At 47.2% G+C, this 25,758-nt stretch overlaps 2 protein-coding genes across 5 annotated transcripts; both read left to right on the forward strand.

Moving 5' to 3' along the window:
* The first annotated feature begins 102 nt into the window (after positions 1-102).
* LOC308469561 (uncharacterized protein) lies at positions 103-8,128 on the forward strand. 3 transcript variants are annotated; one of them, XM_080992193.1, is made up of 5 exons: positions 103-491; positions 1,380-1,456; positions 3,211-3,233; positions 3,642-3,760; positions 6,285-8,128. In XM_080992193.1, exons 2-5 carry the CDS (start codon positions 1,433-1,435, stop codon positions 8,015-8,017), a joined length of 1,899 nt encoding a protein of 632 aa, XP_080848319.1. In that variant the 5' UTR covers positions 103-491; positions 1,380-1,432; the 3' UTR covers positions 8,018-8,128. The 3 variants fall into 3 exon arrangements, with proteins under 3 accessions (XP_080848319.1, XP_080848321.1, XP_080848320.1); XM_080992195.1 differs by having other exon boundaries at positions 3,220-3,233; XM_080992194.1 differs by having other exon boundaries at positions 103-296.
* On the forward strand, positions 8,090-24,938 carry LOC308469463 (uncharacterized protein). 2 transcript variants are annotated; one of them, XM_080991957.1, is made up of 10 exons: positions 8,090-8,192; positions 13,690-13,767; positions 14,846-15,049; positions 16,822-16,936; positions 17,712-17,744; positions 18,038-18,156; positions 19,221-19,347; positions 20,806-20,901; positions 21,472-21,573; positions 23,121-24,938. In XM_080991957.1, exons 1-10 carry the CDS (start codon positions 8,115-8,117, stop codon positions 24,326-24,328), a joined length of 2,160 nt encoding a protein of 719 aa, XP_080848083.1. In that variant the 5' UTR covers positions 8,090-8,114; the 3' UTR covers positions 24,329-24,938. The 2 variants fall into 2 exon arrangements, with proteins under 2 accessions (XP_080848083.1, XP_080848084.1); XM_080991958.1 differs by lacking the exon at positions 8,090-8,192 and adding an exon at positions 10,910-11,268.
* The last annotated feature ends 820 nt before the right edge of the window (positions 24,939-25,758 follow it).

Genomic DNA, 25,758 nt, shown 5'->3' on the forward strand with positions numbered 1-25,758 from the left:
TCCGGAGGGAGGGATGGAGGTCGGACGGAAGGGGCTGAGCTTCTTGCCAAGCGGCGGATTTAGCATCCGGGGGTGCCTCTGAAGCCTTGGGGGCGGAGAGAGGCACCCACCCACCCAGCAACCCCAGATGTGCAGCGGGATCGGCGGAGGAGCCTCCTGCGCGCTTGGAGCCTGGACGGGAGACACGCCTTTGCCCGACGGCAGCTCAAGCCCTGCAAGCAGCTTTGCAAGGAAAGAAGCGCCTGATCCGGATCATCACCGCCCCTAACATCAACAGGGCGCCCGGAGAAAACAGGGTACCACACACGCGCGCGCGCGCACCCCCAAGCATCTCCAAAATAGCTGCTTGGTGCGCCTTTTCCACCCGCCTGCCCACCTGTCGGAAGGTCTAGGCGCGCCTACTCCCGAGGAAGCCCCGTTGACTTCAGTGGGGCTTGAAATCCCCGGAGAACCCTAGGATCGTAGAGTTGGAAAGAACATTTTCTTTCTAGGTATATAAAATTTGTATATCGTTTTTGTATACATGTTGGAAATTATATTATAGTAAGTCCTGTAACGTAATATGACAACGTTTACCGATGTAATATAATAATGTTAACAAATAAATAAAATGCAAATTCCAAAAAAAAAGGATCCTAGAGTTGGAAGGGGTCCCCGAGGGTCATCTAGTCCAACCCGCTGCAGTGCAGGAATCTCAGCTAAAGCATCCATGACAGATGGTCGTCCAACCTCTGCTTGAAAGCTTACAAGGAAGGAGAGTGCAAAACCTCCCTTCCACGGTCAAACAGCTCTTTCTGTCAGAAAGTTATTCTATATGTTGAGTCGGAATCTCTTCTCTTGCAGCTTGAAGCACTTGGTTCGAGTCCTACCCTCCAGAGCAGGAGAAAACAAGCTTGTTCCCTCTTCCATGTGACAGCGCTTCAAATATTTGACGATGGCTCTTGTATCTCCTCTCAGTCCCCTCTTGTTCAGGCTAAACATACCCAGCTCCTTCGACCACTCTTCATAAGGCCTTCTGTCGAGTTAGCTCTTGTATTCACTGACCGGCAGCAGCAGCCTGCAGGGTTTGAGACATTCCCAGTCCTACCCCAGAGATGCCAGGAATGGAATTCAGGGCTTTTAGGAACCATCTGACTTAGATGCTTGAGCTGAGATTCCTCCATTGCAGGGGGTTGGACTAGATGACCCTTGGGGTCCCTTCCAGCTCCACAACTCTATGATTCAATAGCTTCTGATGCTCGGCCCCTGAACCACTGCCCTTGCTTGGTCTGGCGTGCAGAGGATTGCAGCCATCGCCTACTCCAGGATCTGTTGTCCTCTCTCCGCAGAATTCTCCTGCCTCTGAGTTATCTCTCTCTCTTTTCCCCCCACACCTGCAGGCGTCTCACCTCTGCTGAGTCAAAACGTCCAGGGAAGGAGAGGAACTGGAGGAATGGATGGCACGCAGCTGAGTCAGGTAAGGGATTTTGTGGGTGGTTTGGCGTTCATGCCCTGATAATCCCTCAAACCCAGCCAAAACTTGTTGGGTTGCTTTTTAAAAATATATATATCCCTGGTGCATTTTTCCCTCTCTCTACCTCAGCTTCTAGTCTAGCCAGTGTATAACAGGATCAATTCCTGCTTTTAAAAACATATCTATACAGTAGTACCTCGGGTTATATACGCTTCAGGTTACAGACTCCGCTAACCCAGAAATACTACCTCGGGTTAAGAACTTTGCTTCAGAATAAGAACAGAAATTGTGCTCCAGCAGCATGGCGGCAGCGGGAGGCCCCATTAGCTAAAGTGGCGCTTCAGGTTAAGAACAGTTTCAGGTTAAGAACGAACCTCCGGAACGAATTAAGTATGTAACCAGAGGTACCACTGTATATTTTGCATTTATTTCCCATCTTTTGCTCCGTGGAGCTCAAGGTGACGTCTCTGCCCCCCCCCCCATTTAAACGCCACAACAACCTTGTGAGGTAGAGAGACTGGCCCAAGATTGCCCCGTGATCTTAAGTACACCTTTTCTCAACCGGTTTTTCTGCAAAGGCGAATGACGCTGGTGCCGTGAGTTCTTGCAGCCTGCAAAGCGCCGTTCGGTTTTTGCAACATTGCATAAGGTGGAAGAGACAGGGAAACTCAGTGGTGAATCAGCGAAGGAAGGCAGCGTGGTGCAGTGGTTAGGGTGTTGGACTAAGACCCTGGAGACGAGAGTTCGAATCCCCACTCAGCTGTGAAGCTCACCGGGTGGCCTTTGTCTCCCAGTCGAACCCACTTCGCTGCGTTGTTGATAACAGGGAGAACTGTGAATGCCACCAAGAGCTCCTTTAAAGGAAAGGTGCAAATAATAATAATAATAATAATGTGCTATAGGACCCCCGAGCCCTTAAAATCCAGCTTGTTTATGAAGATCACCTGAAGAGGTGCTTTTAATTGGTCCTTGTTTTAAAGAGGTCCACTTTGCCTCTGGTAGAAGGTGGGTGTTTAGGGTACTCAATCGCCTGCTATGTAACTGCTTTCCCAGCAGAGATTTGGCAAAAGCTTTTGACTTTCAGGAGTCTCTCAAAGACATTTTTATTGCCAGCTGGACTTCTTGCTGATTATATTTTCTACTTTAAAAAAAAAATGGATTAGCCTGTCACCTTAAGGATTCTTTTAATTGTGTTTTGTATTTTAATGTTGTTGAGATATATAGATACAAACAGACACACGAGCACACGCAAATATATATATATATATATGTATATATAGATGGAACAGTGCAGAAATACTTTCATAAATAAATATTCGCAGCCTTTAAAATACCCACAAGCAGCAAAGTGAGTAGTTCTGCCTATAAATTATCTCCTGGAAGTGCCTTCAAAACGTATCCTGACTTTTAAATTACTTGTTTTATTGTTTATGAAATTTGTATACTTCTTTTCCATCCGTAGCTCTTAGGGCAGTTCACAACACAAAAACACAAAATACATCATAAAAACAAAAAGTGCCCCACTAGTGATGTGAGGTGAGAATATTCTCTGGAGAATATTCTCCACAAACTGTAAATTCTGTGTCGTCTACACAGCTGCTTTAAATGTACACACCTCATTAATCGAGAACATTCTCCAAAACATTATTCTTGAGAATTTAACATCACTACCCGCCACAAACCAGTAACCCCCCTCCTTCTCCCTTCGTTGCCACCAGCAACCCTGCTAACTGCTTTTTTGTTTTTGTTTTTTCCAGGTTGTTGAGGCTCTGGGAGACAGGTGAGCTTGAATTATAGGCACAGGGGCTCCTTCTTGTGGGTTTCACCTTCAGCGGAGCTCGAAAGGGACCTCAAATGTGGGGTGGTCAGACCATGGGGTAGGGACACGTCTTGTATGTGATGCTGCCTGGAACAAGACAAAGGGCCTTCTCGGTGGTGGCGCCTGCCCTGTGGAACTCCCTCCCACCAGATGTCAAAGAAATAAACCACTATCTGACTTTTAGAAGACATCTGAAGGCAGCCCTGCTTAGGGAAGCTTTTAATGTTTGATGAATTGTTCTATTTTAATATTTTGCTGGAAGGTGCCCAGAGTGACTGGGAAACCCAGCCAGATGGACAGAGTATAAATAAATTATTATTGTTATCATTATGCCTGTCTTGAACATCCTTCTCTGTCTCTTTTCTCCAGCAAGGAAGGCATCAAGCTTCCCCCCAAAACCAAACTATTTCTGGTGGAGTCGAAACAGGGAGCCGGTGCTCATTTGGAGGAAAAGTCTGCCTTTCAGGAGGAGCTCCTTGGATGCAAAGGTTGAATATGAGTCTTTCTTGATTCTGCTCCAGCCATGGTGCAAAAGTGGTTTGGGGTGGGTGGAGATTGCAGTTCCTCATCCTTACCCCGCTCCCTGCAAGTCCATAACCATGGCTGAAAAGTATACAGTGGTACCTCGGGTTACAGATGCTTCAGGTTACATACACTTCAAGTTACAGACTCCGCTAACCCAGAAATAGTACCTCAGGTTAAGAACTTTGCTTCAGGATGAGAACAGAAATCGTGCTCCGCCGGCAGCAGGAGGCCCCATTAGCTAAAGTGGTGCTTCAGGTTAAGAACAGTTTCAGGTTAAGTACGGACCTCCGGAACGAATAAAGTACTTAACCTGAGGTACCACTGTACATACATATACAGTGGTACCTCGGTTTTCGAACGTAATCTGTTCCGGAAGACCGTTTGAGTTCTGAAACCTTCGAAAACTGAAAACTCAACAGCCAGCAGATAGGCCTCAGGATCTTGCACTCAGTGGAAGCCGCGTGGCATGTTCGACTTCCAAGGCATGTTCGAAAACCAAATTGTTCATCAACAGAGACGTTCGAAAACAGAGGTACCACTGTACACATATGTAATTTTTTATAATTTTATAAAAAATTATAAAAATGTCATCCCTGTGTGTGAGACCACTTTAACTTTCAGGATACCAGTGTTACAGAATACTCATTCTGCGCTTGTAAGAAATTTGTTTTTTTCCATGGTAACATTTTAACTTTGGAACTACCTGCCTATTAACGTCAGGCAGCCACCTTTACTGAACTGTTTTCAGCTTGAAATATTTATCTTTAGGCAAGCCTATCTAGACACATAGATGTTGACATGTCTTAATCTCTTTTCCTGATAAGTTTAATTATTTTTAAATCTTATGTTGATCATCTTAATATTTCTTGTAAGTGGCTTAGAGGCTACAATCGAGTGATATATATATATATATATATATATATATATATGAGAAATTTTTATTTATACCCCGCCCTTCCCGGTTCAAAAACTGGGCTCAGGGCGGCTAACAACAAATTTAAAACACTTAATTGATGCAACAAAAAACAGCATAAAATACGGTATAAAACGTGAATAACAATAAGTTCAGAATTGAAAAATCAATTTAGGGGGAAAATACATCCAATAAACATTAGATGATCACCAGGGCTGGCTGGCTAAATTAGTCCCACTTGGGCCAGCAAGGAGACCAGGGGAGAATTAGCTGTGGGATCCCAGAGCGGGTAATCTTCATAAAAAGGGGCAGGAGAGGGAAGGAAGGGGAACAAAAGATCAGGCTAAGTTCAAGTTGAAAACCCGGCGGAATAGCTCTGTTTTACAGGCCCTGCGGAAGGAAGTTAAATCCTGCAGGGCCCTGGTCTCACGGGACAGAGCATTCCACCAGGTCGGAGCCATCACTGAGAAGGCCCTGGTCCTGGCAGAGGATAATCTAACTTCCTTAGGGCCCGGGACCTCTAAACTATGGTTATTCATGGACCTTAAGGTCTTCTGTGGGGCATACCAGGAGAGGCAGTCCTGTAAATATAATATATATTATGTTGTTGAATAAATTAAATTAATCTCCTAGGCTGTTTATCTGCGTTTGGTCAGGCTGTCCCTAATTTGCAGGGTCTCGCTTGTTTTTTAAATGGACATGGAATCATAGAAGGGACACTGAGGGTCACCTTGTTCAACCCCCTGCAATGCAGGAATCTCAACTAAAGCCCTAAATGGCCTCAGCCCAGTTTACCTATAGCAGCATCTCCACCCCCATCGTTCAGCCTGAGGTCCAGCTCCGAGGGCCTTCTGGTGGTTCCCTCCCTGTGAGAAGTGAAGTTACAGGGAACCAGGCAGAGGGCCTTCTCGGTAGTGGCATCCACCCTGTGGAACACCCTCCCACCAGATGTCAAGGAAATAAACATCTATCTGACTTTTAGAAGACATCCGAAGGCAACCCTGTTTAAGGAAGTTTTTAATGTTTGATGTTTTATAGTATTTTTAATATTTTGTTGGGAACCACCCAGGGTGGGTAGGATATAAATATATTATTATTATTATTATTATTATTATTATTATTATTATTAATGACAGAGGACCATCCAACTTCTGCTTAAAAACCTTCAATGAAGGAGAGTTCACTGCACATCTATGTCTGACTAGATGTTCAAATGAAGCAATTTTTATTGCATGAGTTAACTGTGCCTCTTGCAGAGGAACCTTTGATGAATTCCAGGACTGGACTGTTACCAAACTTGCTGCTAATCATGCTTATTTTACTACAGTGGTACCTCGGGTTAAGTAATTAATTCATTCTGGAGGTCCGTTCTTAACCTGAAACTGTTCTTAACCTGAAGCACCACTTTAGCTAATGGGGCCTCCCGCTGCCAGAGCACAATTTCTGTTCTCATCCTGAAGCAAAGTTCTTAACCTGAGGTACTATTTCTGGGTTAGCGGAGTCTGCAACCTGAAGTGTATGTAACCTGAAGCGTATGTAACCTGAGGTACCACTGTATCTCCCTTTTTCAATAGGTCAAGGGTTGACAACCGAGGAGAATGGCGACGAAACAACTCGCAGTGCAGACAGTTCTGGGAGATGGTTAGGAAAAGCCAAAAACACCGTTTTCCCGGCTCCTCGGCAGGACGTGACTTTGGAAAATGAGCAAAAGCAAAAGGGGACACCTCCAGGAAGAGAAGGCCGAAACAAGTCGGTCCTTCGTGCGGCCGGCAACAAAGTCAGCACCAACAAGAGGCAACTGGCGTGCAGCAAGTGTGGGAAAGGCTTCAGCAACAGCTCGAACCTTATCGCTCACGAGAGAATCCACACTGGCGAGAAGCCCCACAAGTGCCCGAGCTGTGGGAAGAGCTTTGGTAAGAAATCGACCCTCGTCGCTCACGAGAGAATCCACACCGAGGAGAAACCGTACGAGTGTTCGGTGTGCGGGAGAAGCTTCAGCCAGACCTCGAGCCTCGTCGCCCATGAGAGGATCCACACAGAGGAGAAGCCGTACGAGTGCTCCAAGTGCGGAAGGAGCTTCAGTTTAAAATCGAGCCTGGTCGCCCACGAGAGGATCCACACGGGCGAGAAGCCATACAAGTGCTCCGACTGTGGGAAAAGCTTCAGCCAGAAGTCCGCCCTCATCCCGCACGTGAGGACCCACAAGGGAGAAAAGCCCTACACCTGCTCGGCCTGCGGGAAAGGCTTCAGCCAGAGCTCAAACCTTATCGCACACGAGAGAATCCACACGGGGGAGAAACCTTATCAGTGCGCGAACTGCGGCAGGAGTTTCAACTGCAGCTCCAGCCTTATCCGGCACCAGAGGATCCACACGGAGGACAAGCCGTACGACTGCTCGGACTGCGGGAAAAACTTCGGCTGCAGCTCCAGCCTCAACCGGCACCAAAGGACTCACACGGGAGAGAAACCCTACGAATGCTCGGATTGCGGCAAAACCTTCAGCGTCAGCTCGCAGTTCAGTGTGCACCAGAGGACGCACACCGGAGAGAAGCCCTTTGAGTGCTCGGCTTGCGGGAAAAGCTTCAGCGTGCGATCGAGCCTCAATGCCCACGAGAAAATCCACACAGGGAAGAAACTGTACAAGTGCGGGGACTGCCCCACGAGCGTCTACTTGAAATCCAGCCTCAACGCACACAAGAAACTGCACCGAGGCGAGAAGCCGTACGACTGCGCCGAGTGCGGGAAGAGCTTTTCCTGCAGCTCCAGCTTCCTCCGACATCAGAGAATCCACACCGGAGAGAAACCGTACAACTGCGCCGACTGCGGGAAGAGCTTCACTCTGAACTCGAACCTTATCACTCACCAGAGAACCCACACGGGCGAGAAGCCCTATCAGTGCCGGGACTGCGGTAAGTTTTTCAGCGTGAGTTCGCAGCTCAACGTTCACCAGCGGACGCACACGGGCGAAAAGCCCTTCGAATGCTCGGACTGCAGCAAGTGTTTCACCTGTAGCTCCGCCTTGATTCGACACCAACGGACCCACACGGGAGAGAAACCCTACCAGTGCTCCGAGTGCGGGAAAAGGTTCAACCTGAGTTCGAACCTTATCGCTCATCAGAAAACCCACACGGGAGAGAAGCCGTATAAATGCATGTATTGCGGCGAGAGCTTCTATACGAGGCCGCATTTTGTCGAGCACCATAAAACCAGCCACCTAGAGGCTATAAATGCGAAAACAGACGACAGCAAAGTTCATCGTGACTCCCAGTCCATCAAATACCAGATAAACTATGTAGGCTGGGATTGACAAATTGACTGAGAAAAGCGTAGTGGCAGAGCTGAAGGGAGGTTGCCAGTGGTGGCTCTTGTACACTGCTCTCCTGTGTTTTGCAAAATAAAAATCCATGTTTCTTCCGTATCAGCCTTGTCAGAGACATTATTTCAGATGTAAACTCCTGTCGGGTTCTAGACATCAAATAAAGGTGCGGAAACAGGGCTTAATATTTTTTTAAGGGGCTGGAGAGATGAGCCAGCTCTTTTTATTAGGATCTTGTATGGAGCTAGAACAGGGATGTCCAACGCACAAGGCCTTTTTTGGCTGCCCTCAGCAGCATTTGACACCCTCCCTCCACCCCTCCACCCTCACACTACCTTCCCAAAGCTGGGTAAGCGAGGAAAAAATGCAAAACCAAAAATCCATCCTCTGCCCCTGTTTCAGCATTTCTACATCATGTTTCTTAAGAAGGCAAAAAGGCCCGGAGCAGTCAAAACAGAAAAGGATTGTGCATCTTTTTTTTTTGTTAGCCACCTTTAAAGGTTTATTGAAAAGTCAAGAAGGATGTTGTAACAGAAAATAAAGAGTGCTGTTTGGGTAAAGGTAAAGGGACCCCTGACCATTAAGTCTAGTTGTGGACGACTCTGGGGCTGCGGCGCTCATCTCGCTTTATTGGCTGAGGGAGCTTCCAGGTCATGTGGCCAGCATGACTAAGCCGCTTCTGGCGAACCAGAGCAGCGCACGGAAACGCCGTTTACCTTCCTGCTGGAGCGGTACCTATTTATCTACTTGCACTTTGACGTGCTTTCGAACTGCTAGGGTGGCAGGAGCAAGGACTGAGCAACGGGAGCTCACCCCGTCGCGGGGATTCGAACCACCAACCTTCTGATCGGCAAGCCCTAGGCTCTGTGGTTTAACCCACAGTGCCACCTGCGTCCCGCTGTTTGTGTAGGCACAGTTTATTTTTTAATTCTTGCTGGAAAACATATGCATACATACATCATCATCATCATCATCATAGACTTATTGCACTAGCCATAGGCCATGGCATCATTCAGAAAAATAACAAAAGGAAAAACAGCAATAACCATAAAAATCATCAGGCACCACACATACAGTATAAACCACGGTCACAAGTACAGTGGTACCTTGGGTTACAGACGCTTCAGGTTACAGACTCCGCTAACCCAGAAATAGTACCTCGGGTTAAGAACTTTGCTTCAGGATGAGAACAGAAACCGTGCTCCGGCGGTGCGGCAGCAGCGGGAGGCCCCATTAGCTAAAGTGGTCTTCAGGTTAAGAACAGACCTCCAGAACAAATTAAGTTCTTAACCCGAGGTACCACTTTACTAAAATTGTTTGTTGCATAAAATAGAATAGCAGAAGATTCTCTAGTAAAATTAAATATCCGAATTCCCTTTGCAGTTTTATCTAGTTCTTTCCTCCTGATCTACTTAGCTGCCAACACACAGAGTGCTACTTTATAAGTTACGAAGTCATCAGTATCGCTCAGCAGCCATTTCCCCCTTTCTACCCTATTCAAGTGAGTTCCATTCGGAAACAGGGGTTTTATGAATCTGTCTCTTGGGTCTATATATAGCGGGCACTGCAGCAAATAGTGGCACAGGTCCTCCACACAGGGTTGCCCACACAGACAAAGCCTCTCTTCATAATGTACAGTTGTACCTCGCAAGACGAATGCCTCGCAAGACAAAAAACTCGCTAGACGAAAGGGTTGTTTGTTTTTTGAGCTGCTTCGCAAGACGATTTTCCCTATGGGCTTGCTTCGCAAGACGGAAACGTCTTGCAAGTTTGTTTCCTTTTTCTTAACATCGTTAATACAGTTGCGACTTGACTTCGAGGAGCAACTCATAGAACGCGGTGTGGTAGCCTTTTTTGAGGCTTTTAAAGACTTTGGTGATTTTTGAAGCTTTTCCAAAACTTTCCTGACACCGTGCTTCGCAAGACGAAAAAAATCGCAAGACGACAAAACTCGCGGAACGAATTAATTTCGTCTTGCGAGGCACCACTGTACTTTGCCGTAGCATCCATCCAACACTGCCGAGGGCATCGATTGGAATTGTAATTCTGTGAAACTCTTGGTAGAAGCCATCTGGCAGGGACCAAAATCTCAGAGGTCAATTAAAAGTTGTGAAGAGATTAGACCACCTCCTGTACGTTTTGGAAACAGGAGCTGTTGTCACGATGAAACAATTTAAATGGCAAATTCACAAGATGAGCAATTGGGAGCATTGTTTGATTATAATATGTGTTCTCTCTCTGTGCGTGTTTGGATCTAGAGGACGACATACATGTTTACACCATGTGAATACATAAAGAGGGCACCGTTGCATACAATCAGCTACAAAAATGGAGTCCTGTTTATACTGAAAATAAAATATCTGCAATGAAAGAATTGAGATGGTGATGTACTTTGCATTTAACCCTTCCTGTAATTTGGAAGGAAGATGTAGCCAACCTACTTTAATGTCTTTAATTGCGATGGGTCTGCAGCCACTGTTGTCACCATTGTTGTTAATAATACAGTAATAATAATAATAATAATCAGTGCTTTTTTTTCTAAAATAATGTTTAGGGGTACTCTCATTTTCCTACTCATATTGGAATACTGCCCCTCAATGAGGCCAAACTTAGATTCACAAAATGTTTAGACCACAAGGTCTGAGGGACAGTGGACCGGCCCCCTGCTGAAAAAGTTTGCTGACCCCTGTCTTAAGGCTTGAGAGCTGGTTTCCCCGGTCAGTTGGCAACCCCCGGCTCCTCTGCCCGTCCCCGCAAGAGGGCTCTGAGCATCCTTGAGGCGCCTGGCGGCAGCCGCGGTCCTTCTCTCTCCGGTGGGGGCGGAGCTTCGCCCGGCGGCGCCCAATCGCTGCGGAGAACGGACAGAAGGAGGCACATCAAAGGGAGAGGAGATCAAAGCGCTTGGCGGCGCCTCCTCCGCCTCCGCGGAGACAAAAGCGGGGAGCATCCGCGGACCGGGGTGGGGGCAGCTCTTGCTCCCCTCTTCCTCCTCCTCCTCCAAATCAAGGAATCTGTTTGGGGGAGGCCTCGGGTAGATCCCTGTCGTTGCAAGGCTTGCTGCTTCAGGATGGAGAAAATCACTTTTTGCACAGGGCAGCCATTGAACTGCTCGGCCTCTTCCTGAAAACCTTCCCCTTCCTCCTTATTCTGCTCCTCCTCGTCCAGCTGCCCCACATTCCCTACATCGGCTTTATTCCGCATCATCGGTGGGGGGGAGTGGGAGCACCCTGGAACCTGCTCAGGTAAGTTTGGGCCAGAGGTGGTGGGTTTTCACCTGCGCCCCCCCCTTTCTGGGCATTCCCCCCCCTTTGGGGTCAAAACCCCTGCGCTGGGCGGCTTCCAACCGAATATTAAAAACAATACAGTGTCAGACATTCCCTAAACAGGGAATCAGTTGTCAGGCCATCAGTTGTCTTTTAAAAGTAAAATAGTTGTTTATTGCCTTGACATCTGCTGGGAGGGCGTTCCACAAGGCAGGCACCACTACTAAGAAGGCCCTCTGCCTGGTTCCCTGTAACCTTGCAGGGAGGGAACCACCAGAAGGCCCTCGGTGCTGGACCTCAGTGTCTGGGCTGGATGATGGGGGTGGAGACACTCCTTCAAGTATACAGGGCCAAGGCTTTTTAAGGCTTTAAAGGTCAGCACCAACACTTTGAATTGTGCTTGGAAACGTACTGGGAGCCAATGAAGATCTTTCAGGACCAGTGTTATATGGTCTCGGCGGCCGCTACCAGTCACCAGTCTAGCTGCCACATTCTGGATTAGTTGTAGTTTCCAGGTCACCTTCAAAGGTAGCCCCACAGAGAGCGCATTGCAGTAGTCCAAGCGAGAGATAACCAGAGCATGCACCACTCTGGTGAGACAGTCTATGGGCAGGTAGGGTCTCAGCCTACGTACCAGATGGAGCTGGTAAACAGCTGCCCTGGACACAGAATTGACCTGCGCCTCCATGGACAGCTGCGAGTCCAAAATGACTCCCAGGCTGCGCACCTGGTCCTTCAGGGGCACAGTTACCCCATTCAGGACCAGGGAGTCCTCCACACCAGCCCTCCCCCTGTCCCCCAAGAACAGTATTTCTGTCTTGTCAGGATTCAACCTCAATCCATTAACCGCCATCCATCCTCCAACCGCCTCCAGACACTCACACAGGACCTTCACCGCCTTCACTGGTTCTGATTTAAAAGAGAGGTAGAGCTGGGTATCATCCGCATACTGATGAACACCCAGCCCAAACCCCCTGATGATCTCTCCCATTGGCTGCATGTAGATGTTGAAAAGCATGGGGGAGAGGACGGAACCCTGAGGCACCCCACAAGTGAGAGCCCAGGGGTCTGAACACTCATCCCCCCCCACCACTTTCTGGACACGGCCCTGGAGGAAGGAGAGGAACCACTGTATGACAGTGCCCCCACCTCCCAGCCCCTCAAGACGGTCCAGAAGGATGTTATGGAGCTCAGCTTTTCATCTATTGGGGCTTTCTGCCAGTACTTTAGGTGTCTATGGGCAATGAGACTGTGTGTTGGACCCCTTCTAAGAAAATCCTCCAGCCTCTCCTTTCCCCGTCACACTGTGCAATTTTGCTCAATGAGAGACCACTTCTGTGAGATTTTTAAGCGGAGGCTGCATGGCTGTCTGTCAGGTCTGATCCAGTTGAGATTCCTGCATTGCAGGGGGGGCGGGTTGGACTAGATGACCCTCGGGGTCTCTTCCAACCCTACAGTTCTGTGATTCTACGTACAAAGGTCCCAGGTTGAATCCCCAGCATCTCCAGGTAGGACGGCGGGATAGCTCAGTTGGTAGAGAAATAGACTCTTTAGGGTTGTGGATTTGAGCCCCACGTTGGGCAAAAGATTCCTGAATCGCAAGGGGTTGGACTAGATGACCCTCAGGTCCCTACTGACTCTACAATTCTGTGGTTCTACTGCAGAGAAAGGGACGCAGGTGGTGCTGTAGGTTAAACCACAGAGCCTAGGACTTGCTGATCAGAAGGTTGGCAGTTCGAATCCCCGCGACGGGGTGAGCTCCCGTTGCTCGGTCCCACCTCCTGCCAACCTAGCAGTTCAAAAGCACATCAAAGTGCAAGTAGATAAATAGGTACCACTCCGGCAGGGAGGTAAACGCCGTTTCTGTGCGCTGCTCTGGTTCGCCAGAAACGGCTTAGTCATGCTGGCCACATGATCCAGAAGCTGTACGCCGGCTCCCTCGGCCAATAAAGCGAGATGAGCGCTGCAACCCCAGAGTCGGCCACGACTGGACCTAATGGTCAGGGGTCCCTTTACCTTTACTGCAGAGAAAGCCTCTGTGTTTGAAACCCTGGAAAGCTGCTGCCAGTCAATGTGCGCAGCACTGGGCTAGTTGTTCCTGTTTAAAGCAGCAGCCCTTTTTTCTCAGCTGTGAGGTTCGGAATCTCACAATTATATTTGAGGCACATAGCTCACTTGCTTTGCAGGCGGAAGATTCCCAGGTTCTCAGATTCCATCATCTCAACGAAGGGCTGGGAATTTCCGCTGCCTGAAACCTGGGAAAACCAATCATTATGCTCACCCCTTGCTCTTTCCAAAAGGGACACCCTGCGCCTTTAACTGCTACCTGCCAGGCAGAAATACAACAGGGAAAGCCTCTCTCCACTGACTGAGCAGTATTTCTTATTTCCCTCTGAAAAGATGCTGGAGACCCTGCCTCATCCAAGGAGACCGAGCGAAGATGCTTCAGAGGACCAAAGGATGAGCAAGGAACTGCTGGTAGGCCCATTTGCCGTACTATCATTATGTATGAAGAAATCCATAATGTTGATATGAAATATGTCTGCATAAAATATTTTGAGTGCCTACAGAGGTACATTGCTCTGGCAATCAAGCCTATTGTGAAAGTGCTTGCTCTGTGCTATTTAACTAGTGCTTAATGCCAAAATAGGCTTCTAAGCAATTTTCAAAATATAATAGGGTCGCCATATCTTAAAAAGTGATTATTATTATTATTTATTCAACTTATACACCACCCTACACCCGGAGGTCTCAGGGTGGTTCACAACAAAACACAAAAGTTGTTGAGCTTTTTTGGCGAAATCTCAAAAAGAAAAAACACTACCGACATGGGCTGAATACCAGCCGTGTCTGGGAAACTCCAGACATATGGCAACCCTAACATATAACAACAATTGGGCAATCATTAAAATGTGGTGGTATGTACATGTCATTTTTGAGTGTTTAAAGCTGTTTCATTGAAACGTCTCAGCAACAAGTGTGCAGAAATCTGGTTTTCAACAGGTCATATAACCATTCTTCAAGGAACTTAGATTTTGAAAGTCTACTTTAAGTGATTTTCTGCCAAGAAAATCTCCCCTTCTTGGGCGAGGTTCTCGAACGGGTGGTTGCGGACCAGATCCAGTAGGCGCTCTTGGAGGAAACCGATTTTCTGGATCCATTTCATTGGGGTTTAGGACCGGTTTTAGGACAGAAACTGCCCTGGACGGTTACCTCTGTTGAGAGAAAGATGGGGAAATAGGTCCTTGTTAATTCTCCTCTGTCTCAGCTGCTTTCAGTACCATTGACCATGGTATCATTCGGAAGTTTGGCTATCCTTGTTGGGCCAGCAGCAATACACATATAGAGGGTCTTTCACCGCTCTCAAAGGGAAAGGAATGGAGTGGGCTTTGGCTGTGTCTGTGTGAGCGGGAGAAGGAGAGAAAATGTGGGTTTTTTTGTGCATAGGAAAGAGAACCGGGGGGGGGGGGATCTGCAGCCCAGCCTTCTGCAGTTTCACTCAGAAGCAAGCTTATTTTTTTCCGAAACGTGCTTCACCCTCCTTTTTTAATCGCAGAGGAAGGCAGACGTGGAGAGGGAGAAAATTGTCCAAGAATGGAAGGATCTCTGTCGTTTTCTGGAAGAACAGAAGCAGCAGCTGATCTGGTGGCTGGAAAATCTTGCAGGGAACATCATCGAGATAAGGGGGCAGAGTCCGTCTGTGGAGACCCATCCACCAAGCGAAACAGGGGGGTCGCAGGAGCATATTGACTGCCGGCAGGTGAGACTTCTTCCTTTTTTTGGAAATGATTTTTATTTGGTTTAAAAAAATAAACAAGATATAGCAAAATCATTTATAAGTCCATATACTTTGAATCTCGCGACTTCTCCCCCCCACTCTCCGTGGGTCCTAATGCTAATATTTACGCCTGCATATCAATTCATTGTCCAGATATCTTGTCCCTCTAAATTATCTATACTTTTTGTTAGTTACTTTACAAGTGTGGTTAAAATTCTGCTAATGTTTTCATCTGTTTACAATGGCCTCGTAGATATATTACAAATTTTCCCCATTCTTTTTTAAAGATCTTGTCCTCTTGGTTTCTGAGCTTCCCGGTTAACTTTGCCATTTCAGCATAGTCCATCAACTTGGTTTGCCATTCTTCCATGGTTGAGATTGTTTTTTCTTCCCATCTCTGGGCTAATAACATCCGTGTGGCTGTTGCCGCATACATGAAATGTATTTTCTGGTCATTTGGAATCTCGGTACCTATAATTCCTAATAAAAAAAGCTTCTGGTTGTTTTTAACAAAGGTTATTTTAAACATTTCCCCCCCAATTCATCTAATATCATCTCCCAGAAGGTTTTAGTTGCCTTACACATCCACCACATGTGATAAAAGGTACCGTCTTTGTCTTTACATTTCCATCAGGTGTTTCTACTTGTTCTGTACATTTTCCCTAACTTCTTGTTGTTGTTGTTTAGTCGTTTAGTCATGTCGGATTCTTTGTGACCCCATGGACCAGAGCACGCCAGGCACTCCTGTCTAGGAATGCATGCTCTGTGGCTTTAACCGTTAAAGGGCCAAACTGGGGCAGAAGTAGCCCTTTCCTGGCTTTCCCCCAGTTCAATGCCATGCCCTCCAACATTTCTCCAATGAAAATTGTTGTTGTTGTTTAGTCGTTTAGTCGTGTCCGACTCTTCGTGACCCCATGGACCAGAGCACGCCAGGCACTCCTGTCTTCCACTGCCTCCTGCTGTTTGGTCAAACTCATGCTGGTAGCTTCGAGAACACTGTCCCACCATCTCGTCCTCTGTCGTCCCCTTCTCCTTGCGCCCTCCATCTTTCCCAACATCAGGGTCTTTTCCAGGGAGTCTTCTCTTCTCATGAGGTGGCCAAAGTATTGGAGTCTCAGCTTCAGGATCTGTCCTTCCAGTGAGCACTCAGGGCTGATTTCCTTCAGAATGGAGAGGTTTGATCTTCTTGCAGTCCATGGGACTCTCAAGAGTCTCCTCCAGCACCATAATTCAAAAGCATCAATTCTTCGGCGATCAGCCTTCTTTATGGTCCAGCTCTCACTTCCATACATCACTACTGGGAAAACTTCCTAACTTAGTAGGAGTCAAATACTACCGGTATATCATTTTCATATCATTTTCTTTCAGCGTACAACATGCCGTCTATTTCAAATCTGTTTTCCGTAGCCTCTCCCAATCTGCTGGCAGGTGAGACTTTGCCAATCCAGTGAAAAGACGGGACTGCTTCTTGCTCGTCCATTCATTGGAGAGACAGTGCTGTCTACCAGTTAGAGTGTCCTGGGACCTGGGAGACCAGGGTTCGAGTCCTCACTCGGCCACGATGAAGCCTTGAGCCCAGTCACAGCCTCTCAGCCTCACCAACCTCACAGGGTTGTTGTGGGGGGAGGAAAGGAGGATTAATTATTTTTTTATTCCAAGATGAGCCCATTTGCATGCATCCTGTTGCTTCAGCATAGTATCTGCAATGCAGACTGTTCACCCAAGTCGTTCCTGTTGTCGTCTCTTCCCTCCAGGCCACTGGCAGTTCCAGCAGCAGACAAGGAAACTTCCTCGAGGTGGAACTGAGGCTTCACCATTTCTCTGAGAGGAGGAAGGCCATCTTGGGAGAGGCGCTGAACTGCTTCCGAGGTGAGCAGGGGTCTTCTGAGTTCTCTCTTGGGCAGCGAGACGCCCATCAAAGCTCTAGTGAAGGCAATTTGCACCTGGTCCTCCACCCCAGTGCAACTGGAAAGGTGCTGGGCTCACCGTGAAATTGTTACAGTATGTGCCACACTTTTAGCCAGTACTATGTACCCTTGAGGCCCCCCCACCCGAAAGAAACACTGATTATTATTATTTAAAAGACTGATATACAGCTCTGCATCAAAAGATCTCAGAGAGGTTCACAACATAAAAACACAAGTACGGCAATTAAAGCAAAAACAACTAAACGATAGCCCACGCTACTTTATGTCTGTTAAACATTAAAAGCTTCCCTAAACAGGGCTGCCTTCAGATTTCTTCTAAAAGTCTGGTAGTTCTGTTTCTCTTTGACATCTGGTGGGAGGGTGTTCCAAAGGGCGGGTGCCACTACCGAGAAGGCTCTCTTCCGGGTTTGATTGTTTGGGAGCCAAAACATTTGAGATCTAGGCTGTCCGACTTCCAAGGTACAACTTTGTTGCCATAGCTCAAACCAGGGCATTGCCGGTATTTCTGCTTCCAGAATCCAGTGCAGACAAAAAGAGAAATGGCTTGAGTATGCACTTATACCTTTTAAAATGCATTATTTCCCTCAAAGGATTCTGGGCACTTGTTGAGGGTTGCTTAAGGTATATGATGAGGCTATCTGTTTCCCTTGAGGAAGGTGGAATGTGTTGATCAGAATACAAAAAAAAAGCGGTTTCTCTCTTTGCCTTGTTTCCAGAGTCCCTGAAGATGGAGCTCGAAAGTCTGATTGGTACGTCCCTGGCTCTGACGGGACCAAAGGGGTGTTTCGTTTTATAAATAACAGCCGAAACAGTGTGTGAAGCCCTCTTTCGACTTGGGATCGCCAGCGGCTGCCGTTCAGAGGCGCCTACCACCTCTGACAGTGGGGACACAGCTGAGCTACCTGCTACTAGCGACATGCTTTGAGCTTGCTCTCTGCTACTAGCAACTTACTTGTCCGCGGCTTTTCAAACTGTTTATGGGGATGGCAGGGGTGGGGTGGGGGAGGACAGGATGAAATCTGAACGATGCCTTTTTTTGCAGCTCCTCCCTTTCTTCCGGAGTCTCGTCTTAAGGACTCAAGAACATTCCCCCCATCTGGCTCGGGAAAATTTCCTTGGGAGCAACGTGAAATGGAAACAGACGCAGGATCTGTAGTTCAGGTGAGGGTGTTTATTCCCTCCTTACCTCTCTTGCCCTGACCTTGCCACTGTGATCCACGCGATGGTCACCTCCAGACTTGATTATTGTAACTCGCTCTATGTGGGGCTGCCCTTGGGACTGACCCAGAAACTCCAGCGGGTGCAGAATGCTGCGGCGAGGCTCCTTACGGGGTCCTCACCGCGGGATTACATTCACCCGGTGCTATACCAGCTGCACTGGCTCCTGTTGGAGTGCAGGATCAGGTTTAAGGTGTTGGTTTTGACCTTTAAAGCCCTATATGGCCTAGGACCCTCGTACCTACGGGACCGCCTCTCCTGGTATGCCCCACAGAGGACCTTAAGGTCCACAAATGACAACATCTTGGAGGTCCCAAGTTGAAGGTGGTTAGGCTGGTCTCAACTAGGGCCAGGGCCTTTTCAGTACTGGCCCCAACTTGGTGGAACGCTCTGTCACAAGAGAATAGGGCCCTGCGGGACTTGACATCTTTCCGCAGGGCCTGCAAGACAGAGCTCTTCCACCAGGCCTTTGGCTAAGGCACAGTGTGACCCCCTCCTTTGGTAATCCTCACAGAACTCTAGCCCAATGGTTGCTATTATTTTGATTCTGAATTGATTTTAGAATGTATTTCAATTAATTGACTGTGACTTTATGTAAACTGCTATTTTACTGTTGTTAGCCGCTCTGAGCCTGGCTTTGGCTGGGGAGGACGGGATATAAATAAAAAAATATTATTATTATTATTATTATTATTATTATTATTATTATTATTATGCTACTGGGCAGTGTGAGCAGCTTTGGAGGCAGAATGTCAGGACTCAGCTATACAGCTGCAAATATAATTGCTTTAAGTGTGTTTAAAGTGCATTATAAAATTGGGACACCAGATGGCGCTGGTGAGCTAATGGCAAATTCCATACAGATTTCAAAACATGTTTTTTTTAAAGCATATTCACAGCATTTTTTTAAATATAGTGTGTAGATTTGGCCCAAGTATTCTAAACATCACACACACACACCAGCCTGGTTACCCGAGTCTGATCACAAATGCCGATTTCCTTCCCAGAATCTGCTGAAGTTTGAGGACGTGGCTGTGGATTTTACAGATGGCGAGTGGGACCTTTTGGACGCCCACCAAAGGACCCTCTACAAGGATGTCATGCGAGAAAACTATGAGAACACAACCTCACTGGGTAAGAGAAGAAGAAGAAGAAGAGAAGAGTTTGGATTTGATATCCCGCCTTTCACTCCCCTTCAGGAGTCTCAAAGCGGCTAACATTCTCCTTTCCCTTCCTCCCCCACAACAAACACTCTGTGAGGTGAGTGGGGCTGAGAGACTTCAGAGAAGTGTGGCTAGCCCAAGGTCACCCAGCAGCTGCATGTGGAGGAGCGGAGACACGAACCCGGTTCCCCAGATTACGAGACTACCGCTCTTAACCACTACACCACACTGGCTCTCTGGGCAGGTCTGGGTTTTAAACCACCGGCCGCGGGGAAAGCTTTCTATTTCTTTACCAAAACGTCTGCACTGCTTGACCGCTGTAAAATGTCTAAGCGGTTTACAGGAAATATTAAAAGATGTGAATAGCCGATAATTGGAAAGGAAATTATGTTCCAACCAAAGAAGAATGGTTGAATAAATTATGCGAATACTTGGAATTAGCAGTTAACTGATTTGATAAGACAAAAACCAAAAAATATAATCCAGAAACAATGGAAATGTTTAAATTATTATTTTTGTAGACAAAGATTAAATGTAAGGTATTGGTTGTGTTCAGAATAGATTTATGAAAGATTTAGAAAACTTATTGATTAGAATATTTGTGTGAGATTGTATTGGAAACATACGGAATAACAGATACAATCTTGCTTAAAATGTATATAGGAAGTGCAGTGTGAGCGATGGAAGTCTATCAATGAAATTTTATTATTATTTTCATATTGAGATATTTGTAGAATAAATTTGGAAGAAATTCTTCCAACTTTTCTCCTTTCCTCTTTCTTTTTTCTTTTCTTCTTTTCTGTTCTTTTTTATATATGTGTGCTTATCTGAAATATATATCTATGTATTTGCAAAATTTTGCTTATATTTTGTAATACCGTATTTTTCGCTCTATAAGACGCACCAGACCATAAGATGCACATAGTTTTTTGAAGAGGACAACAAGAAAAAAAATATTCTGAATCCCAGAAGCCAGGACAGCCAGCAGGATTGCAGTGCAGCGATCCCACTGGCTGTCCTGGCTTATGGGATAGCTACGCGCAGCCTCTCTCGGGCAGGGGGTGAAGGCTCCCATTGCCCAGGAGAGGCTGTGCGCGGCCAAGCAAGAAGCCAGGACAGCCAGCGGGATTGCAGCGCTTTGGGGAGTGCTTTGGGGAACTGCAGGAAGGCAGAGAACTTTGGTCCCCACAACTGCCTCATAGGGACAAGATCTACAGGGACGAGTTGCTGCGCTCATGAGGCCTGCCCTCGTGAACCAACCTCGTTACTTTATGAGACGAGTGATTGTTTTGCTGGCCTGCTCCTGACAGGTGTTGTCTGGGGAGGCCAAACAGAGTGACCCGGAGGGTCCAGGGTTCCCCACACCTTCTGTAGACTCAGAAATAACTGTGACTTCCTCCTCTTCTCCCCTGGCTTCCTTCCTGACCAGTTCTGGCCATCACCAAGCCGGGCACGATCTCTCGGCTGGAACAAATGGACGAGCTGCCAGCAACGGATCTCCACAGCGCCAGGGACCACATAGGAGGTATGCCATTCAGACGTAATATTTGCTGGGAAGGGGAAGGCGATGATAACATGGGATGGGATTCTGGGCAGTGGGAGGGTTTGTACCCATTGGTGGTCTGGAGCACAGCAAGGTTGTTTCAACCCCGCTGTGTCTCAAGTCGCTTTCTTGATAATAATAATAATAATAATTTATTATTTATACCCCACCCATCTGGCTGGGTTTCCCCAGCCACTCTGGGCGGCTTCCAACAAAATACAGTGGTCTGTTAAACATTAAATCTGAAGGGCTGCCTTCAGATGTCTTCTAAAAGTCTGGTAGTTGTTTTTCTCTTTGACATCTGCTGGGAGGGCGTTCCACAGGGCAGGTGCCACTACCGAGAAGGCCCTCTGCCTGCTTCCCTGTAACCTCACTTCTCGCAGCGAGGGAACCGCCAGAAGGCCCTCGGAGCTGGACCTCAGTGTCTGGGTAGAACGATCGGGGTGGAGACGCGCCTTCAGGTATACTGGGTTGTCATACAAACCACAGAGGGACACAAGGGTGTCTTCATCCAATTCCCATTACCCATTCTTTCCTCTTCCCTGTTCTTAGCCATCACAAACCCCAAGACATTGGCAAAAGTGGAGCAAGGGAATGAGATCTGGGCTGAGCGTCGGTGCAGGCCTCAAGGAAATGCTTGCAGCGAGCCAACAGGTGAGGCCACTTGGAAACCACAAACAAGCTTTTTTTGTCTCCAGACGTTGGCTGCGTCTACAAATGGGCGGATCCTTTAAGCCTTCCTTGTTGTCCTTCTGCCGGCAGGTGAAGTCTCATTTATTCTGACAGGCCTCTGGGAACTGTCTGCTTTTGTTTTAAGGAAAAGGCTTCAAAATTGCTGCTGCTGCTGTTGTTGTTGTTGTTGTTATTGATAATGATGATGATGTTGGTGATGATGATGATAATAATATATTACGTGGCGCTGTGGTCTAAACCACAGAGCCTAGGGCTTGCCAATCAGAAGGTCGGCGGTTCGAATCCCCGCTACGGGGTGAGCTCCCGTTGCTTGGTCCCTGCTCCTGTCAACCTAGCAGTTCGAAAGCACGTCAAAGTGCAAGTAGATAAATAGGTACCGCTCCGGCGGGAAGGTAAACAGCGTTTCCGTGTGCTGCTCTGGTTCGCCAGAAGCGGCTTAGTCATGCTGACCACATGACCAGGAAGCTGTCTGTGGACAAACGCCGGCTCCCTCAGCCTATAGAGTGAGATGAGCGCCGCAAATCCAGAGTCGGTCACGACTGGACCTAACAGTCATGGGTACCTTTACCTTTACCTTTACCCATCTGACAGGGTTGCCCCAGCCACTCTGGGCAGCTTCCAACATAATAAAAACACAGCAAAACATTAAACATAAAAAACTTCCTGAAACAGGCTGCCTTATCTTTTTTAATAAGATGATAGATAGATAAATAGATAGATAGATAGATGATAGATAGATAGATAGATAGATAGATAGATAGATAGATGATAGATAGATAGATTCTATCATAGTTTAATTACCTTTTAAAGTAAATCCTGCCAACCTAGCAGTCCGAAAGCATGCCAGTGCAAGTAGATAAATAGGTACCGCTGCGGCGGGAAGGTAAACGGCGGCTCCGTGCGCTCTGGTTTCCGCCACGGTGTTCCATTGCTCCAGAAGCGGCTTAGTCATGCTGGCCACATGACCCGGAAAGCTGTCTATGGACAAACACCAGCTCCCTCGGCCTGAAAGCAAGATGAGCGCCGAAACCCCATAGTCGCCTTTGACTGGACTTAACCACCCAGAGGTCCTTTACCTTTTACTTTTACTTTTTACAGATTATCTTTTAAGTTTTTTGTCTTTTATCTGTGTTTGTGTAAGCAGCCATGAGTTCTGGTCTGGGGAAAAATACATGATATAAATATATTATTATTATTATTATTATTATTATTATTATTATTATTATTTCCCTCTATTTAAGATGTTGTCTCACCTTCCTTCTGTTTTCTCCATCTTGTTGCCGGTGCCATTGTTGCATCTATCAACCTGATGCATAGCTCAGTCGGTAGGGCATCAGACTCTTGAACTCAGGGTCAGGGGTTTGATCCCCATGTTGGGTGAAAGATTCCTGCATTGCCGGGGGTTGGACCAGATGATCCATGTGGTCCCTTCCAACTCTTCTGTTCTCTTCTCTTCTCTTCTGATGACTACATGTGAATCACACTGATATATCTTCTCCTTTTCCCAGGAGTTGCTGAGAGAACAAGAGAGAATGAGGGGAGGGGTCTTCAACCAGAAAACTTTGAGCTGGCAGGGTCACACGTTGCATTGCTTCAAAGCACTGAGACCAAGTCCAAATCCCGTGAAAAGCAGGAAGCCCCTGAGACTCAACCCATGTCGCCAGGCAGCCATCTTGGAGAGCAGCTACTGGAACCAGTTCTTTTTGTGGGGCTGGAGAAGAACACAGGCAACATAGGGATGGGACAGGAGAGCCAAGAGCTTTGCTCCACCTGTGGGAAGGTCTTCAACAACAGGGCAAGCCTGGTTAGACATCAGAGAATCCACAGCGGGGAGAAGTCACACACCTGCACAGACTGCGGGAAAAGCTTCAACAAGAGGTCCAACCTTATTACTCATCAGAGAATCCACACGGGAGAGAAGCCCTACCGGTGTGTGGAGTGTGGGAAAAGCTTCAGCCTGAGCTCCAGCCTCGTCCGGCACCAGAGGATCCACACTGGGGAGAAGCCCTACCAGTGCTCTGTGTGCGAGAAAAGCTTCAACCAGAAGCCCTCCCTGGTGGTGCACGAGAGGACCCACCGCCGCGAGAAGCCCTACAAGTGCTCGGCGTGCGAGAAGAGCTACAGCCACGCCACGAGCCTCATCGCTCACGAGAAAATCCACCGGGAGGAGAAGCCGTACTGGTGCGCGGAGTGCGGGAAAAGGTTCAGCTTCAGCTCTCAGCTGATCACCCACCAGAGGATCCACGCGGAAGAGAAGCCCTACAAGTGCTCCGTCTGCGGGAGAGGGTTCAGCCGCCCCTCCAGCCTCGTTGTGCACGAGAGGGTTCACACGGGAGAGAAACCCTACAAGTGCACCGCCTGTGAAAAGGGCTTCCCCTCCAACTCAAGTCTGGTGAGGCACCAGCTCACCCACGTGGAAGAGAAGCTGTGTGCGGAATGCGGGAAAAGCGTCAGCCCAACTTCCCGACTCCAGAGGATCCAGGCCCGGGAGGAAATGGCCAAGTGCCCGGGATGCGAGAACCGGTTCGACTCGAGTCCCAGTGGTTTTCCAGTGGCGCATCTTCCCAAATGGAGGAAACCCGCTGGCAGACAAAACAGCAGTCGGCGTGATGACATTCGTATCGTAGATTCCGCAGAGGTGCAGCTGGAGGACGATGTTTTCAGCCAAAGCTCCCTGCCTCTGCATTATCACATTCACTATGCGGGATGGGAATGAAAGCACCGTATTTTTCGCTCTATAAGACGCACCCGACCATAAGACGCACCTAGTTTTTAGAGGAGGAAAACAAGGAAAAAAAATATTCTGAATCAAATGTTGTTGGAGGAAGGAGGAGGGAGGATCAGGCTAAGGCTCTCCCTCTTGCTGTGCTGGGGTCAGCAGAGCAGTGCAAAGCCTATTATTAATGAATTGATTTTAGAATGCTGTATTATTTTACTGTTCTAAGCCGTTCTAAGCCCGGCTTTGGCTGGGGAGGGTGGGATATAAATAAAATTATTTTATTATTATTCAGCAAAGCGGGAGGAACGCTCCCGCTTCGCTGAAGAGGCTTTGCGCAGCTATCCCTGAAGCCAGAACAGCAAGACGGAGAGCTGTGCAGCCTGCATTCACTCCGTAAGACGCACACACATTTCCCCTTACTTTTTAGGAGGAAAAAAGTGCATCTTATACAGCGAAAAATACGGTAAGAGGGGTTTTTTTTGTGCGCTTGCTGTCTAGAGCTAATGTAGCCCAAAACATCTGCCAGGATGCCAGGTTGATGAAGATCTGTGATTGTAGGGGAGCAAGCGATGTATCTTTGGTCTTACTGTAAATATATTTAATTTTCTTTTTCTTTTTTTAAATGATATTTATTAAAATTTCAAAAGAAAAAGGTTACATTAATAAGAAAATTAACAATAAAAAGGAAAAATACCAGATACAAAATACAAAATACAAAAAAGAAAAAACAGTTAAAAACAATTCCATCTTTTCATCACTTCTTTTACATTTACTTGTTTCCCGGACCTCCTCATACCTCCCTCTTTTGTATTCCAATTCAATTTGTTAGTCCAGCGATTCCTTTCCCTCCTTTTTAATCCTGATCTTTAATCTTGATATATTATAACATTAAATTTTTACATATTAAAAACCAATTTTTCCATATTCTTTTATACCATTACCTGTAAATATATTTAATTTTCAGGGAAATGTTCTTGGCAGTTGGGGGAGAAGGGGGGGAATGTTTCCTCCCTGGAGAAATCTAGTTTGGCTTTGTTCTGGATACATTAAAATTGCCGGAGGAGTTGAAAAAGCAACTTCTTGTTCTTCTGAAGAGAAGTTGCTATGTAAGAATGAAGATGCGTTTGAACTTTAGATTAATTTGGGAGCACACATTTTTGTATGTATGAACACACACAAAATTTAAACTCGGCTTACTTTCTGCAGGGATAGCGCTGCAATCCTAAGGCCCGTTCAAATGTGGTCCAGAGCCAAAATTCCCTTCAATTCCGGCGTTCAAGTGGTGCGTGTTGTTGTTTGTGTGGCCAAACCCATGCTCAAAAGGGGGGTCACAGTGGGCTTTAGGGAAACCCCTAGTTCTGCAAAGCTGTAAGAAAAATTTTAGAGGGCGAGGGAATGGAAGGAGGCGTGCATGTTCAGTGACCATT

Source organism: Podarcis pityusensis (genome assembly GCF_964106645.2).
Source record: "Podarcis pityusensis genome assembly, chromosome: 2".
Lineage (NCBI taxonomy): Eukaryota > Metazoa > Chordata > Lepidosauria > Squamata > Lacertidae > Podarcis > Podarcis pityusensis.

Excerpts from the sequence above, each read along its gene's own strand:
- LOC308469561 (XM_080992193.1), top strand. The coding sequence starts at position 1,433 with ATGGATGGCACGCAGCTGAGTCAG. Across the intron at positions 1,457-3,210 it reads ATGGCACGCAGCTGAGTCAG|GTTGTTGAGGCTCTGGGAGA; the intron begins GTAAGGGATTTT and ends TGTTTTTTCCAG. Across the intron at positions 3,761-6,284 it reads GGAGCTCCTTGGATGCAAAG|GTCAAGGGTTGACAACCGAG; the intron begins GTTGAATATGAG and ends CTTTTTCAATAG.
- LOC308469463 (XM_080991957.1), top strand. The coding sequence starts at position 8,115 with ATGTTTCTTCCGTATCAGCCTTGTCAGAGACATTATTTCAGATGTAAA. Across the intron at positions 15,050-16,821 it reads AGCATATTGACTGCCGGCAG|GCCACTGGCAGTTCCAGCAG; the intron begins GTGAGACTTCTT and ends TCTTCCCTCCAG. Across the intron at positions 16,937-17,711 it reads GGCGCTGAACTGCTTCCGAG|AGTCCCTGAAGATGGAGCTC; the intron begins GTGAGCAGGGGT and ends CCTTGTTTCCAG.